Consider the following 17,114-nt stretch of genomic DNA (forward strand, 5'->3'; position numbering starts at 1 on the left):
CCCGACGAAAACCTGCCATTGGCAAGTTAAGCAGGGTTAGTAAGACTTGTCGGCGGATGTAGTTATCTCCCTTAGCGAGCTCGCTTATCCTACTGAGCTTATTGCCGTAGGTTAACGCTAATGTTGACAACCTCGTGATTTTCAAGCAGGCGAAATAAAGATGGCTCAGAGATCGGAGGAGGAGGAAGAGAACGTCGGTCTGAGAAGCAGACGGAGCGGGATACGCTCTGTAGCTGCCCGCGAGAGGGAGGAGAAGGTCCGGGCCGTGCAGGAAACCTTACTTCAGAGCTTGGGCAGCTACGAGCCTGTAATCGGCTACCTGCAGGCTGTGTTGGTGTGGGAGAGACCGAGGCACAGCGCCCTGCTTCACCTGGGCCTTAATGCTGCCTTCTGGTGAGATACCGAGCATCAGTCATTATTCGGTTTATTACTACTTCCCCGGGGTCTCGGGGCCGCAGTCATGAACATGTATAGGTTGCGAACGGTGTTTGATTGGACGCGGACTGCAGAAATGCAAAGCGCTATAAATAAGGGCTGTGTATGTTGTGGTTAATGGACGGATGTAGAGAGCTGAGGCCTTATCTGTGCTGTGCTATAAGAAAAACATGAACGCCATGTTTGCAGATATGGTCGTGGGGTTTTGTTTTTTTAGGTGGGGACTATGGCTGCGCTCATCTCTGGAACAGACAGTGACAGCTGGTGCAACTGTTTCCACGTCAGATGGGTCAGCGACATGCTGTACACCTGGTTCCGGGTTCCATTGGCCACTAATGTTCACAGAAAATAAATCAATTGGTACAGGAAAGACTGGCATAAATAATAAATAATCTCCTGTACCCGATGGGCAACAGGTGGGAGTCTGACACCACAACTAAGGTTGTAAAGCCATAGTTAAAGCTGCATTGCAGATTGCCTAATCCATATCATTTCTAAACTTTAACTTTTTATAGTGTGATTGCCGCACGCCAGGTCAGAAAGGACAGTTTGAGGACGGCGTGGAATGTAAATTCCATTACTAGCTATTTATCTTCTGGTCTGAAGACGGGCAGCTTTATTTTCCAGTCATTACCACCTTACAATTAAGCAAACTGTACATGGAAACCCACAGTCCTGGTGATATGGAGAGAGTGAAAGTGCCACCAACCTTATTAAAAGGAAAGTTTAGTGACCCTGACAGCTGTACTAAAGACTTAATGACTGAGCTGTTTTGTTTTTTTTTTCTTTTTGAGCCCTTTTTGTGACCGAGGCTATCGTTTCTACGGTGCTGGTGTTTAGCTGTAATTTTCCTTCCTCTCGTTTAGTGTACCCACACAAGTTATATATTGTTTTTCAGAACAAGAAGGGCTTTCTTTAGATACCATTATTTTCATATCATCTCATTTCTTATATGAAAAAAAAATTATATTGAAAACTTTTTGAAAAGCACTTTTTTTCCTTGCTTTTATATGAAAAATCTTTTGCAAAAGCTAATGAAAAATTCTGGTAAATAGATTTTAATATTTGTCCAGAATTTAGAGCTACCCAATGTTTGTATATATTGTTTGTGTAATAGGCATTTTGCTATTTAAAAAAAAAAAAAATTCTCAAAGTTTGTAATCCTGTCCCAATGTCCTATTTGGGACATCTTTGAAGCCAGCCAATTCAATTTACTCCATCAAACCATATGTTTTATTATTATTTTATTTATTTGACTTGCATGGTTGAATGCAGTACCTCTGAAGAGACCCTCTTGGGAACTTGTTTATTTCCTTTTATTGGGCGCTGCCATCTTGCAAGAGGTAAAATCTCTCACTATGGCGCTTGTGACCGTGGGTTTTCAGTGTCGCTGAATGCCTCGCTATCTAGGCATTACAGCAACAGCGTTTTAGCTTAGAAGGTAATTGGTTGCTTCTGAAGCTCTTTTAAAGCAGACGGCTGCTGCCATATTGTAAATGGCGCACATAGTCGCTCTGGGACGTGATCACAAGGGGCCCCTGAAGCAGTTTTCGGTGTTGCACAACATTGAGGCATTTCAGCAGCACTGTATGAGCGAAAAAAGTGACCCTTGGTCATGTCATTGGTCGTTAAGGGGTTAATGCATATTAAAGTACTTTTCAGGAAGTAAATAAAGCACTTACTTGAGGTTGAAAGAACCCGAAACCCTGTCATGAGACTGTTCCATTTGATGTTTTAATGAAGGAAGGTAACCGTGGCATCAATAGTACATTTCTATATTTAATTTTCAGTGTATTTTGTGTACTTATTACATATTGGCAGTTTCAAGTGTATGCTCCAGTCATAAGCATTGCTGTCGAAAAGGGATGTAATATATTTGTTTGACTTATTATATTTCTTTTGTCTCTAATTGAGATGTCTTGCATGTAACATCGATACACATTGTAAAGATGTGTTTGTATTTATAAATTGAAAACAATTATATCTATATATCAGAAACCCACCTAATGAATATGGAAGTTGGATCGGTGACTAATTTTTATTCTAAGGCACTGCAAGATTATTCTTATACTTTTGTGGAACTTTTTCACTAAAGCCAGTGTAAGATCCTCATTTTGTCAGTTTTCCTTAAATCTACATTTGGAACTTCACTAAAACTCTTTTGTGGTGTTTCATAAAATAACAAAATTCATATAATACTTTTAATTTTATACCCTGTAGGATTAACATATTTATGCATGAACCCCTTGATGACAGTTGACGTGCCTGGCATGTCTTGGGGTTAAACATGCGTAGAAAGCAATCAATAACTGATTTCTTAGATCAGCTGGTGTTGCTGCAATGCCTCAATGTCGAGACATCCAGCAATACCAAAAAAAAAAATTGTTGGGGCCCTGTACAATCGCTCCTGGAAGCGGTCATTTCACCATATTTGCCTTTCAATGGTGGCGCCCATCACTTTCATTACAAAAAAAAAGTACTTAGTATCATCGATTGCCTTCTACGCTCAGCCAGTGTTTAAAACATGCTGTCTCTAACATGATGTTGGTGCCCATTTAAAATAAGTATGCAGAAGATCTCTCTGCAGGTACTGCAGCCAACCATGCAGGTCAATGGAGCCCAGCTCACTAATCACTATGTGATCAGGGAAATAAAATGTTAAAAAATTTAAACTGTAAACAGTTAAAAATTTAAAAATAAAAAAGACCCAAACGATGTCACCATGACATCATAGGGGAATCATCCAGTTCAAATAAAATTAAAAAAAATATTTGTATACTCAAGTCCTACAACTGGCGCTTCCCAAAAATCCTAGCATGAAAAGAGTTAAAATACCATGACATATTTCTTCTTTTACAAAGAATATAATGGTTGTCTAAAAACACTTAGATGTACCTCTAGAGTTCTGAAACCAAGTTTAACAGACAGTTAAAGTGTTCTGTGACCCTGATGTCCGATGAAAAAGTAAGGAATTCCACATTAAGAACCACATACCAACTGTCAAGCATAGTGTTTGAGGATGCTTTCCTGTATCAGAATATTGACAATTCTCCATCATTGACCATGTGGTGAACCTTTGATTCTGCTTTTGTATTAAATTAATCTACATAATAATGTAAAGTTCTTCATCACTTCGCTAGAGCTGAAACACAGCTGGATATGCCAAGACATTACTGCGGTTAATGTCAAGCCATTCCTCTATTAGATAAAGTTGAAACACAGCTGGGCAATGCAGCAAAAATGATCTGATACATAATGCATAATAGTTGAAGAACAAAGAACGTAAGCCTTTTTCTTGATGTTGCTTGAAGTGTGTGCGATAGCCAAACACTTGGATATTAGGTATTTTGTAAATTTTTTTCTAGTCTATGCATGGATATTACTTCATCTCTAGGTTTTGTAGAATGCTTGATTTTGAGTTGCACTGCTTTAAAATGAAACGTATAGAATATTTCAATTTATTGAGTAAAATTAGATGTTTGCTGAGGGGTCTCATTCAATTTGCAAGGCACTGTGTAAAATTTAGATTTTTATGATAGGTTCTCCTTTAGCCTGTTTTTATTATTAAATGCAAAAAATGCAGCTATTTTTTTTTCCCTTTTTTTTAAAAAAAATATATATATATATTTACATCTCCAATGTCTTTACTCAGGTTTTTTGCCCTGACCTCACTTAGGATTATATTTTTGGCTGCTTTTGGATTGATGATGATAATTTGCGTGGATCAGTGGAAAAACAAAATTTGGCCAGAACTTGGAGGTAAGAGTGATGGGAAGAAAAGATTTGCTGTGTAAGAAAAAGGAGCTCTACATTGGAGTTCATTCACCAAAATGTGAAGTTTTGGTGAGAAGAACGGTTATCTATGCACTATGAAACTCTGAATCTGCTATTTCTGATGCATAGTTTTGAGAGTTGCTCTCTTTCATTTCTTATTCCCCCACCAACAGCACAATTCATTATCAAAATCATCTGGCAGTGTAGAGTTGGGTCAGCAACACATAATATTACTCTTCAAAAGGACTGGTGCAGTTGATGAATAGAGATTGATGTGGAGGGTTTTAAAAATAGTAATGTCAGTAGGTTGGGATTATAAAGGGGCTTCCAGTGAGCAGCTTTAGGTCATTGGAGAGAAGCACTTCAACATGGTGCGTGCAAGTGTTGGTACTGTGTGAAAGAGATTGTCACGTTGGAGTCCAAGAGGTTAACAAAAACTCCCACCAATCAGTCATTCTCGCGTATTACAGAATTAACTTAAGCTTTATCAAATTTATGTGGTTGGACTGCTGAACTAAATGTTAGCAGTGTGATTGTCACTTCAAGTTTGATCTAGTTTTTTGTTACCTTTGTGCCTTTGTACACTGGCATTGGAGACGTACAGTACTTTCCTGACGGTGGACACAAATGTAACATGTCTTGTTATCTGGAAAGACTAGGATTCCCAAATGCTTTTAGTTGTCTGCTGTGATTCTCCAACTCCAGTACTTTTTATACCCTTTCTTCTGGATAGTGTCCTTGTAAACTCCCATTATTAAAATACCTTATAAACTGCATTTTCATCTGTTTCGTTACCTACTGACACCTCGCTTTTTCATTCCCCTCAGCTGCAAGACCCAATGAACTGGATAACGAAAGGTAACAAAAAATAAATAAACCCAACTCTGCAGTTTGTCTTGGAAATGATCTCCTGTTTGGAATAATTTGCTGCCGTTAATGCTTGAAACTGACTACTGGTAAAACCATTGCTGGAAATGAACTGAGTTTGCCATATGTTGCTTGTAATTTTACTTGTCCCATCAAAAGGGTTAATGTAAAATCCTATCTGCAGTTTACTGTTAATATCATTCCTGCATGAGAGAGGTTTCATGTAGACAAAATAACATATGGTGTTCCTTCCACTAAAGGCATAATTTAAAGGAGCCATTTTTCTTATCAGTACCTGCTTTAATGTCTTGTCTTGCTCTAGTTAAGTAATTCGTGAAAAATTACAAATGATGCAACATTTTAAAAGCTGAAAGGAGATGTATTCAATGGTATGAAGAATGGGGTATCTAACATGTGCAACTAAATGCAGAATTAAATTCAATAATATAGATAGAACAGCTCTGTTCAAGTGCTGCTAGCTTGTTCTGCTGGTTCTTACATAATTCGAATTTACATTTTCTGTCAAAAATAATTGTTTCATCGACTTGTAAATGTTGGCACTATATAAAACTAATAATGTCTACACGGGTGAATATTTGCTCCGTAATCCAACAGGTGATTTCCTGATCTAGTTTATATCGGCAATTTTCTTACAGCTGGGGCTTTGTTCATCCAAGGCTTCTCAGTGTTCCGGAGTTGTGCTATTACGCTGCAGATGCCTGGGTCACCCTTACCAACTTTTTACAAAACCTCCATCTCTTCAAGACTGAAAACCCGGGCAAGGTAACATTTTTGTGTGTGTATCCCAGGAAAGGGGAGCATCCACAAAGGCCAGGTTCCCCAAAAAGTTATATTTTAAGACAGGGCTCGACAAATCCCAGGTCGCCATGGCGACAGAGAATTTTGTCCTGGCGCCTAGATTTTGTCAGCCTCTTACATCCAGAAAAAAATTGTGGCTGTAAGAGGCTGAGTCACCACACGGGGGCGCTGCTGCTGTCTACCCAGGAGTCTGGGCAGACAGCACAGCCACTCCGAGCCCGCCCCCGAGCCTGAGATCACTCCCACGGAGTGAGCCTGTGTAGGCTAAAAATGTGGTTGCTGCAAAACCAGCAATCGTGTTTTCAGCTGCCACAGGCAGCTTCAGGGAAGGGGGTTGAGTGTTGATTGGGTCCCCACACAAGTGTCGTTACCTGACACAACACCCCCCTGCTGCCTGATCGCTCCATGAGAGCGACAGTGTAGCGTTAACCCCTTCAATGCCGCGATCGCGGCATTTAGGGGTTAATTCACGTTTTGTAAGGGGCTCTGCCCAGGCAGACCAGCAAAAACGAGCCCCCACAAGCCCTTTGATTCCTGTAGGCATGGAAGCCTACAGCAGTCATCAGAGACTCCTCCCTGCAATGGCTGGTCTATAGACCAGCAATTGAGTCCCAGCTGCCAGAGGCAGCTTCAAGGATAGGGGAAAGGGTTCTTTGGTCTCCCCATGAGTGTGGAGAGCAGCCCCAACACCCCCCTGAGAGCGACAGTGCAGCGTTAACCCCTTCAATGCCACAATTGTGCATGACACATTCGTAGCATTGCAGGGGTTAACATTTGTCCCCACAAGCTTGTGGGGACTAAATATCAGTCAATGCTGTGCTCCAATGGAACATCAGCATTGAAAGGGTTAAAAAAATAATAATAATAATTAAAAAAAAAACAGCACTGACCTGAAAGTCCAGGGTGCTTCCAGGTCAAATGCTGTGAGTTTAGTAAATGGGCTGATGATGATCAGATCACTCCTGACCAACTGTTAGTTTAAAAAAATCCTGGCTCCTAACTTTTTTTACCTGGCGCCTAGATTCACGACAAATTTGTCAAGCCCTGTTTTAAGAGATCTGTATGTATGTATGTGTGTATATATATATATATATATATATTGTTTATAACATATATAATGAATATACATGTTATACAACGACTAAACATATTGTAAAATCTATTCATTTAAAAGCTGCAGCAAATGGAAAATAAACAATAAAATAATAAATGACAGACACCAGCATGGTCCAATGCTAGTTTTTATTATTTTTCTATAGGATTTGAGAGATTACGTTATGCAATCAACTTCGGGGCAACAAGAGATAGGTTTACATATATACAGTTGATTATTCAGATCATGTGATATGAGTGTTTTCCTCCTCAATCTCCTGCGCATTTAAGGAATTATAAATAAAGCTTACTCAGATCATCAAATGCACATGTATGTTTGCTCTCTGTCCACTTGCAGTTCTGTCTACTAGTCTGCGGCTTCCTTACTTTCCTGGCAGTTCTTGGTGGATACATTCCTGGCCTTGTGCTGTCATACCTGCTGTGTAAGTGAATGTCATGATCACTTTTGCATGTCCTCAAAAATGTTATTGGCTACCATGGGGTAGCCTAAACACGTTTAACCTATGAGATATTCTAAAGACACCACAGCTATGATCTTGAATATTTGAATTGCTATATATGAGACTGAAACTTACACGCCTATTTACTTATTATAGTATCTACAACATAGTCCATTGCAAAGCTATTTAGCTATATGTGAAATGCACCATCGCAGCCATGTTTTCTCTTTCAAAAAATTATTTTGGAAATGTGTTTCCACAGTATTATTTATCCTGCTATGGCCTCTAGCCATATATCATCGCCTGGGACAACGTGCTTACCAGAAGTTGGAGCCAGCCCTGCGGAGGCTGGATTTCAGTGTCCGTGGTTATATGATGGCCAAACAGAAAGAGAGACAAAGTAAGCATTTTCATGAATCCTTTTTGCTGAGCCTTTAGAGTGTAGATTATGCTTCTTGTTTTAGCAGGTTCTAGGATGAGCTTGGGTGGGATTTTATAGACTTTTGGCTTCCCTCAGTGCTCTTGGTTGGATGAAGGGCAATAAACAACATGAAGAAGTAGCTTGTATTTTCACAAATTATTTGGGGCATTATACCAGTGCCATTACCAATATAAATGAGGTTTGTACGTGTTGTCAATGGATTTGGCAGAAGAGTTGTTTCAAAATGAATTCATTATGTATTAATTCCTTAATAAATCTAATTCTCTTTACTAGGCCATTGAAAATAAGTGTCCACTTTGAAAGTCCACTAATGCTACAGCTACTTTATGGACAGAAAGTAATGTTGCCACTCTGGACCAAATCCCATTTGCAACCAAAAATTCTAGAGTAAAAATATTTAATTTTGCCCTTGTGTCCTAATTTTTAGTCACCTACTAATTTTCCTATTCTGGGTTTCTTTAGTATAACAAACACTCAGAAGGAAAAGTTTCTGAATAATTAGAACTTTCTATCTTACATTTTAGGGCTTCGTTTATCAGATTACAATGTTTAGATGCTTGGTTTGATAATCAACAAAATAAGGGTTGATTCTTTGGTTACAGTGAAACGAGCAGTCGTGTGTAGGTTACTAGTGCCTTCTTATTAGTGATTGTCCCAATGCTTGGACTGTATATAGCTGACATTCACCAACTGGTTATTCAAAACTGGAAAATATGAAACTGTGCATATACTGTACAGTAACAATTTACTCATCTTTTTTAAATTGGGAGATAATTATAATTATTGTTACTGTGTATGTGCACCCTCACTATTTTAATCTATTACTTAAAATACTAATTTACACTAATTTATATTTAAACTCTCATTATTTCTCTACCTGTGCAGTACATGGCCGTGCACTTCCCTCCAATGAAGCAAGTGACAGTGAAGAGGAGCTTGCTGCATTTTGTCCAATGGTAAGCGCATAACAAATTTTGTAAATATTAAAAATTGAACCAAAGTAAATGAACTACTTGGGACTTCATTGCTGAAGTTTATTTGCTGCAAGGCTTTGCAGGGGAGCTGTAGATTTTGTCTCTTCAATAGTACTATGCATTATGAAGGACCAATCCCAGGGGCTCCTCTAGCTCTTGGATGGACTTATATAATGTGTAGTTAAAAAACAATATTTTTGTTGCTAAGTTTATTGTCTACAATTATTCCTAATGCCTTCTCATTTAGTGACTTCCCTAACACGGTCTCATTTAAGGTATAATTTCCACATTTATTAATTTTCCCTAAAATACATAACATTGCATTTGTCACTATTAAATCTCATCTGCCACGTGGCCACCAAGTCCTCCAGATTGACTAAATCTCCTTGCGGGGAAGCAACTTCTAGCTCAGGCTTAATAGCCATACAAAATGGTGTGTCATCTGTAAAACGCCAATATGTGGCTTTCAATACCTGCTGCAAGATCATTAATGCATTGAATAACAGTGGGCCTAGGGTGGGACCCTGAGGTACTCTCCTTGCCACTTTGTTCCAGTTGAAGAATTTTCCATTATCAACAACTTTCTAATCTTTCTAAATCTTTCTTTTTTAAATAAGTTCTTAAATCCTCCACACAGAATAAACTATTCCTTGTGCAGAAGAGACTTGTCTGTCAAATGCACAATCCATTTTGCAAGCTTCTGCTCTCCCCCTCTTTAGACAATAAACATAGCAGTAATACATATTCATTGATTTATTGTTTTAAGTAGCTGCATATAGCATTTACGTATATTTATTCACTGCTGAACTAATATATTTTTAGAAGCACAGATATATACATTATAATTATACATCAAAGTAATCTCTAAAAACATTCATATGTAATAAAGCTGTTATTGTTGCCTGTTCTTTTAGACATTTTTTGTTCTACATCTGGGAGGACATCAGTGCAAATATACATATTTTACACTATACAGATGGCTCATATTAATGACTGAATAGGTAAAATGTATTAACAAATACCGTATTTGCTCGATTATAAGACAAGGTTTTTTTCAGAGCAAATGCTCTGAAAAATACCCCTCGTCTTCTAATCAGACCTCAAAGAGGTCTGATTAGGAGACTAAGATCCAGATCCCCCGCACCGCTGCAGGGGACCTGGATCCTCCTGTCTCACCCCCCCCATCATACACACACTTACCGGTGCTTCCTGCTGTGTTGCCGGGGCAGCGGGTTGACGTCTACGCGATCCGCGTAGACAACGTCCGCTGCAGCCGGAAGGAGGTGTGGCTATCAGCGGGGGTTGTCTGCGTCCGTCGCGTAGACCTTCCCCGACTGTCAGAGATCAGAGCTCCCCGCACCGGTGCCGGAACTCTGATCTCTGACAACCGGGGAAAGTATACGCGACGGACGCATACAAACCCCCGCTGCCAACTCCACCTCCTTTCGGCTGCAGCGGAAGGCGACGTCAACCCGCTGCCCCGGCTGGAAGCACCGGTAAGAGAGGGGTGAGAGAGAGAGAGAGTGTGTTTGTGTGTGTTAGTTAAATGGGGGTATAGGGTGTGTGTTAAATGGGGGCATAGGGCATTTCTGGAGTGGCGTTAAGGGGGCATTTAATAGAGCACTCTGCCTCCTGAAATGCCTTATACCTCCCTATATGGCACTCTGCCCCATAATATGCCTTTTAACCCCCTAAATGCCAGAGTGGCATATAGGGGTATAAGGCATTTCTGGAGGCAGAGTGCTCTATACAATGCCTTTTAACTCCCTTAATGCCACTCTGCCTCCTGAAATGCCTTATACCTCCCTATATGCTACTCTGCCCCATAATATGCATTTTAACCCCCTAAATGCCAGAATGGGATATAGGGGTATAAAGCATTTCTGGAGGCAGAGTGGCACATAGGGGGTTAAAAGGCATACCATGGGGCACAGTGGCATATAGAGGGTTAAAAGGCATATCATGGGCCACAGTGCCATATTGGAGTGGCAAGCCTGGGGGCAGATGTGCGTAACTGGGGGACAGGTTGGAAAATACAAGAAATAAAAACAAAAAAATTATTTTTCTCAATCATAGCTTTTATTAAAAAAAATAGTTTACATGAATTAACATTTACTGGTAAAACTTTTTTCCTTTGGGGTCGTCTTATATTCAGGCTTTTTCTTTTTTTCCTAAGTTAATATTCAGATTTTGGGGGGTCGTCTTATAATCGAGCAAATACGGTATAAGAAATACCTCTGAAGTTGATTTGTGTGGAAAAATACATGGGTCTTTGTTCTAGATGCTAGGGTTGTAAACAGATGGGTAAAGGCCTAGATGGAGCTGTTTCCCTGTTGATAATTAATTTTCAACCTATTGATTAGTGTGCTATTTCTAGCGTAATGATTATCAGCCTTTCATGAGCTTGTATGTTCTTTAGCTCGACATCCATTGAAAATCCAGTGTTAGATTATGTCATAACTAGTATATTTTTAAACAGTTTAAATAGTTTATAAAGCCCTGACACGCTAACACTATGTTTTTCCATTTCTGCAGTTGGATGATTCAGTAGTTGCAAAAGAACTAGCTATTTCCGATTCTGAACATTCAGATGCTGATGTTTCTTACACAGAAAATGGGACATTCAACCTATCCAGGGGTCAAACGCCTCTTACAGAAGGCTCTGAAGGTATATTAAATCTACACATTTAAGAAAGGGAAGTGAGTTCTGTTGTTGAAATATACACTATATGGACAAAAGTATTGGGACACATGACCATAACACATTAATATGTAGTGGGTCCCTATAACAGCTTCCACTCTTCTGGGAAGGCTTTCTACAAGATTGGAGTGTTTCTGTGGGATTTTTTTTCCCACTCATTCATCGGGTAGAGCATTTGCAAGGTATTGCGTAGATGTCTCCCGCCGGCCCCGCAAGACACCCGGGAGTCTGCTCCGGTAAGTCGGGGGTGGGCAGAGGTAAAACGCTTAGATAACCTCCCGTGCCGGCACCCCCCCCGTGGGAAGTGCTGGCAGGGGAGGCTGTCTGAGCGTATCGGGGAGAAGGATGCAGGTCCCCTGCACCGCTGCGGGGGATCTGTATCTTAACCCCGCTGCCTGCCCGGCGCCCGGGACTGCATGTCCCGGGCGCTAGACCCCGAATATAGGCCGCACCCCCACTTTAAAAACTTAAAGTGGGGGAAAAAAGTGCGGCCTATATTCGAGCCAATACGGTACATTTAAAGCCCTACATACCGTATTGGCTCGGATATAGGCTGCACCCGAATATAGGCCGCACCCTAAAAGTTAAGTGCTTTTTTAATGAAAAAAGTTTCTGTCCCCCCGAGATATGCTGCCACTCTGTCCCCAAGATGCCCCCCCCCCACCAGACTTACCGGTCCAGACTCCACAGGGTCTTGCGGGGCCGGCGGGGGACATCTACGCATAACGCAAATGCAAAAGGGACTTCAAATTTGACTCTTGTCATTTTAAACTATTTAGAATTAAGCTAGATAATTATGAGCTCTGTAGATAATAAAAATGAATGCGTCGTTAAAAAAACAAATATACATTTTTATGTCATGGTATACAGTGCTGTGAAAAAGCATTTGCCCCTTCTCGATTTTTGCATGTTTGTCGGACTTAAACGTTTCTGATCATCAAACTAATTTTAATATTAGACGGAGATAATAAGTAAGCACAAAATGCAGTTTAACGTTTTTTTTTTTAAATGTTGATTTCGTGTATAGAGGGGAAGAAAAGCTATCCAACCCTACCTGACCTGGGAAAAAGTAACCAAATGCGTAAATGTAATTAATAACAGGGTTCAATTTCACTAGACAGACCAAGGCAGCATTACTGCCACCCAGCAGGATCTAAAAATCAATGAAATAGATCCTGTCTTGCAAAGTGAAGTAGGCTAAAATGTCTCAAAAAGTAGCATATAAAGAAATTCTTGAACAGATGTGAAACGGTCATTTACTTCTATGCATCTGGAAAGGGTTACAAAGCCATTTCTAAGGCCACTGGGACTCCAATGAACCACAGTGAGAGACATCATCTACAAATGGAGAATACCAAAATTCCACCACTCCATGAAGGTCACAAAAGAACCCAGACTAACAACTGAAGGACTGTAGGCATCACTTAAGGCCAGTGTTCACAATTCCACAAGAGACTGCAAAAATGGCATCCATGGGAGGTTGCAAGGAGAAAACCACTACTGGCCAAAATAAATCACAAAGGCTCTTCTCAGATTTGCCAAAAAAACATCTTGATGCCGCCACGACTTTTGAGATAATCCTCAGTGGACTGATGAGTCAAAAGTTGAACTTTTTTGGGAAGACGTGTCCCGTTACATTTAGGGTAAAGCTAAAACAACATTCCACAGTAGGAACATCACACCAAAAGTCAAACACAGTGGTGGTAGTGTGATGGTCTGACCTGATTTGTTGCTTTGGGACCTGAGCAACCTGGATGGGACCATGAATTCTGCTCCCTACCAGGAAATCTCTTAAGGAGAATTTCAAGCCATCAGTTTGTGACCTTAAGCTAAGCGTTTGGTTATACAGCAGGACAATGATGTGACGTACACAAGCATAGGTTGAACTTGATGGACTTTGGTCTTTTTTCAACCTTATGAACTATGTTACTATGTTACTATGTTACTAAGTCCACCTCTGAATGGCTCAAAAGAAACAAAATGAAGGTTTTGGCGTGGCATACAGAAAGTCCTGGCTTGAATATGATCGAGATGTTGTGGCGTGACCTTTAAAGGGCAGTATATACTCAGGCTCAGACTGTGGTTAAATTAAAACAATTATGCCAAAAACAGTAGACCAAAATTCATCCATGGAGATGGAAATGACTCATTGCTAGTTATTGCAAATGTTTCATTGCAGTTGTTGGCACCAAGGGTGGCACGACCATTAAGTTTTGGGAAGCAATTACTTTTATTACATGTGTGATATAGGTTTTAAGTAACTCTTTACCTTCAATAAATGAAATGATCATTTAGAATTTTGCATTTTGTGTTATATCACATTGTCTTTGTCTTAAAACGAGTTAGATGATCTGAAACTTTTAAATGAGACAAACAAAAATAGAAGAAATCGAGAAGGGGCAAATACTTTTTCACAGCACTGTATGTAACAAGAAAACCTCACTTCCCATGACATAGAGGCAGATTATTGGTTATCCTTCACTATTCACTATTAAGATAAAATAGTATGTCCAGGAAATGTGCTTGGTTCTCATGTAATTTCTAATCTCCTTTAGATCTGGATCGTCATAGTGACCCTGAAGAATCATTTGCTCGAGATCTCCCTGACTTTCCATCCATCAACCCAGAAGCATTGGGAATAGATGATGAAGATGACACAAGCATTGGCCTACCAAGTTCAGTAAACCTTCCACGACTTTCTTCCAATAAACTGTATGATGAGCAGGAGTCAGAGACAGTGATGTCTTTGAGCAGCTTCCCTGGGGCTCAACAGATCACAGACAACATTGCCGGTTTGGTCACTAGAGGTATGATACAGTTGGCGTTGTCTGGTGCCAGCCAACAAAGTTCCTCCTTTCTGGAAAATCCTAGAGCCAAAACATATCAGAGAAACTCTAGCTCCGAGATGGATACTGATGCAGAAGCTGATGACTTTGAATTATTGGACCAATCTGAACTGAACCAGATGGACCCAGCCAGCCACCGTGGCCATCAGTGATTTAAGACCAACATGAAAGGGAGCGTGCCTACCACCTCCTGATTATACTGAACACACAGAAAATTTTGAAATTATGACATCATAGACATATAGTCTTCAAGCTGTCTTCTTGGTGTGCTCCATTTTGAGGTTTTAATTTGTTAATGCAGACAAACCTACGCAGCCATTTTGAGACTGTGAAGTCTGAAACCGTACATTTAGTAAATCTAGATTGAAAGATGCAGTATTTGAACCCTACTGGACCATGAACTAGATGCAATAGTGTTTCTTTAAACTATCTGGATCACATGCTCAGCTACTTCCAGTTTGTAATTTCTAGTGTGTTAGTAGTTAATATGTGGTGCCTGATGACTTTCAGATGGAGGAAGGTGTCTACACTGAGTTATTTCTCTTTTCTATCTTCTCCAAGGTAGATTTTTACTTATGGGTCTAGCACTTACTGAAAAATTACAATTTAATGTGTTAGTCTTCCCAGGAATTGTTACCTAAGTAGCAGATTATTGGCCTTGAGAACTTTGGTAGTACTCCACTGTGTATGGGAATATTCTTTGTGTGTAAATGGCAAGTGAAACATTTCTTTTTATGGCGAAAAGATATTCTGTTTTGTGGTCTCCCTCCCTGGATTACCTATTTTTCCTACCCCCAACAAAAAGCACTTTTAATTTTTGAATACATTTTGATTTATGTTTATATTTGTCACTGTTTCTTTGCACACACTTATTATCTGTGGTAAATCTAAACCTATTCTGAAAATTGTGTTTCATATGCAATACTATTTTTAGTCAGCTATAGCATTGATGCAACCGACAGGCTGAAGTGAATAACACTGATAATCCTGTTATCATAGCACCTGTGGGATATTAGGCAGCAAGTGAACATTTCATCCTCAAAGTTGATGTGTGATGTTGATAAAATGTGCAAACTTATCGATCTGAGTGACATTGACAAGGGCCTATTTGTAATGGCTAGACGACTGGGTCAGAGCATCTCCAATACTGCAGCTTTTGTAGGGTGTTCCCAGTCTGCAGCAGTCAGACCAAAAGTGGTCCAAGGAAGGAGAAGCGTGACCATGCGACAGGGTCATGGGCGGCCAAGGCTCATTGATGCATGGGGGGGCTAAGGCCAAATGATGAGCTATTGTAGCTCAAATTGCAGAAGAAGTTCTGGTTCTGATTGAAAGGTGTCAGAACACACAGTGCATCGCGGTTTGGTGCATATGGGTCTGGGTAGCTGCAGACCAGCCCCATGCTGACTCCTGTCCACTGCCAAAAGCACCTACAATGGGCATATGAGCATAAGAACTGGCCTGATAAATCATGTTTTCTTTTTACATCACATGGATGCTGGGTGTGCATGTGTCGCTTACCTGGAGAACACATGGCACTAGAATGCGTCCATGGAGGCCCCACCTCACAATTTACATGACTTGGTGCCAGATACCAAAGCACACCTTCAGAGGTCTAGTGGAAAAGGGGGTTCTACACAGTATTAAGCAGGTGATCATAATGCTATTGCTGATCGGTGTAATTGTATAATTTTACATTGCCATTCATGATGCATTTTAATTCTATGCCTGGCTTTAAAGATTTTGTGATTGAATTGTAATCAATCAATGTGAACAGGATTATAATTTATCTTTACTTTTTAAACTATGAATAGGTGTGGTGTAAAGATTAAACATAGTTTATAATGGGATATGGTTTTACTAGGAGATGTTATACACACAATTACAATAGGCAGTAGAAAAATCTTATATCCCTTGTGACTTATTTTTAACCCCTTAAAGACCTGTGATATAGGGGATACCTCAAAAAAAAAAAAAAAGGATCAAGGATGTACGCGAATCGCGTAGACATCTACCCGCTGCCCCGACAGGGAGTCGGAAGCACCGGTAAGTTGAGGTGGGGGTGAGACAGGAGGATCCAGGTCCCCTGCTGCGCTGCCGGGGATCTGGATCTTAGTTTGAGGTCTGATTATTTGAGGTCTGATTATAAGACTACCCCGATTATAAGAAAAGGGGTGTTTTTCCGAGCATTTGCTCTGAAAATAACCTTGTCTTATAATCGAGCAAATACTGTGTACATATAAGTGTTGTACATATAAGTCAGGGAAAACCTCCCAAAAGTATACCAAACTCACCAAAGAACTGGTGGCTCTAATCAATAGCACACAGCAGGGACTTATGACATTATAAATACATAGACATTAATATGTAGTTGGTTGTTCCCACCCCCCAAAAAAAACCCAAAAATTTTCTCTTCTGGGAATGCTTTCCACGAGATTCTGTGGAAATTGTTGTGCATTTATCTAGTAGAGCATTTGTCAGGTCAGGCAGTGGCTCGCAATCTCCATTCTAGTTTATCCCAAAGGTGTTCGTTGAGGTCAGGGGTATGAGCAGGCCAGTCAAGTTCTTCCACACCAATCTCATCCAACCATGTTTTTATGGACCTTGTTTTGTGCACTGGGGCACAGGTATGCTGGAATAGTAAAGGGCCTTCCCCAAACCGTTCCTATAAAGGTGGAAGCACAGCATTGTCCAAAATGTTTCGGT

At 40.2% G+C, this 17,114-nt stretch overlaps 1 protein-coding gene across 1 annotated transcript; it reads left to right on the plus strand.

Moving 5' to 3' along the window:
- Nucleotides 1-150: 150 nt before the first annotated feature.
- RETREG3 (reticulophagy regulator family member 3) lies at nt 151-15,253 on the plus strand. The gene is made up of 9 exons (XM_053454212.1): nt 151-393; nt 4,088-4,194; nt 5,037-5,067; nt 5,733-5,859; nt 7,346-7,430; nt 7,711-7,848; nt 8,776-8,846; nt 11,400-11,532; nt 14,121-15,253. The coding sequence occupies exons 1-9, from the start codon at nt 161-163 to the stop codon at nt 14,561-14,563; spliced, it is 1,368 nt and encodes a 455-aa protein (XP_053310187.1). The 5' UTR covers nt 151-160; the 3' UTR covers nt 14,564-15,253.
- The last annotated feature ends 1,861 nt before the right edge of the window (nt 15,254-17,114 follow it).

Source organism: Spea bombifrons, chromosome 13 (genome assembly GCF_027358695.1).
Source record: "Spea bombifrons isolate aSpeBom1 chromosome 13, aSpeBom1.2.pri, whole genome shotgun sequence".
Classification (NCBI taxonomy): Eukaryota; Metazoa; Chordata; class Amphibia; order Anura; family Pelobatidae; genus Spea; species Spea bombifrons.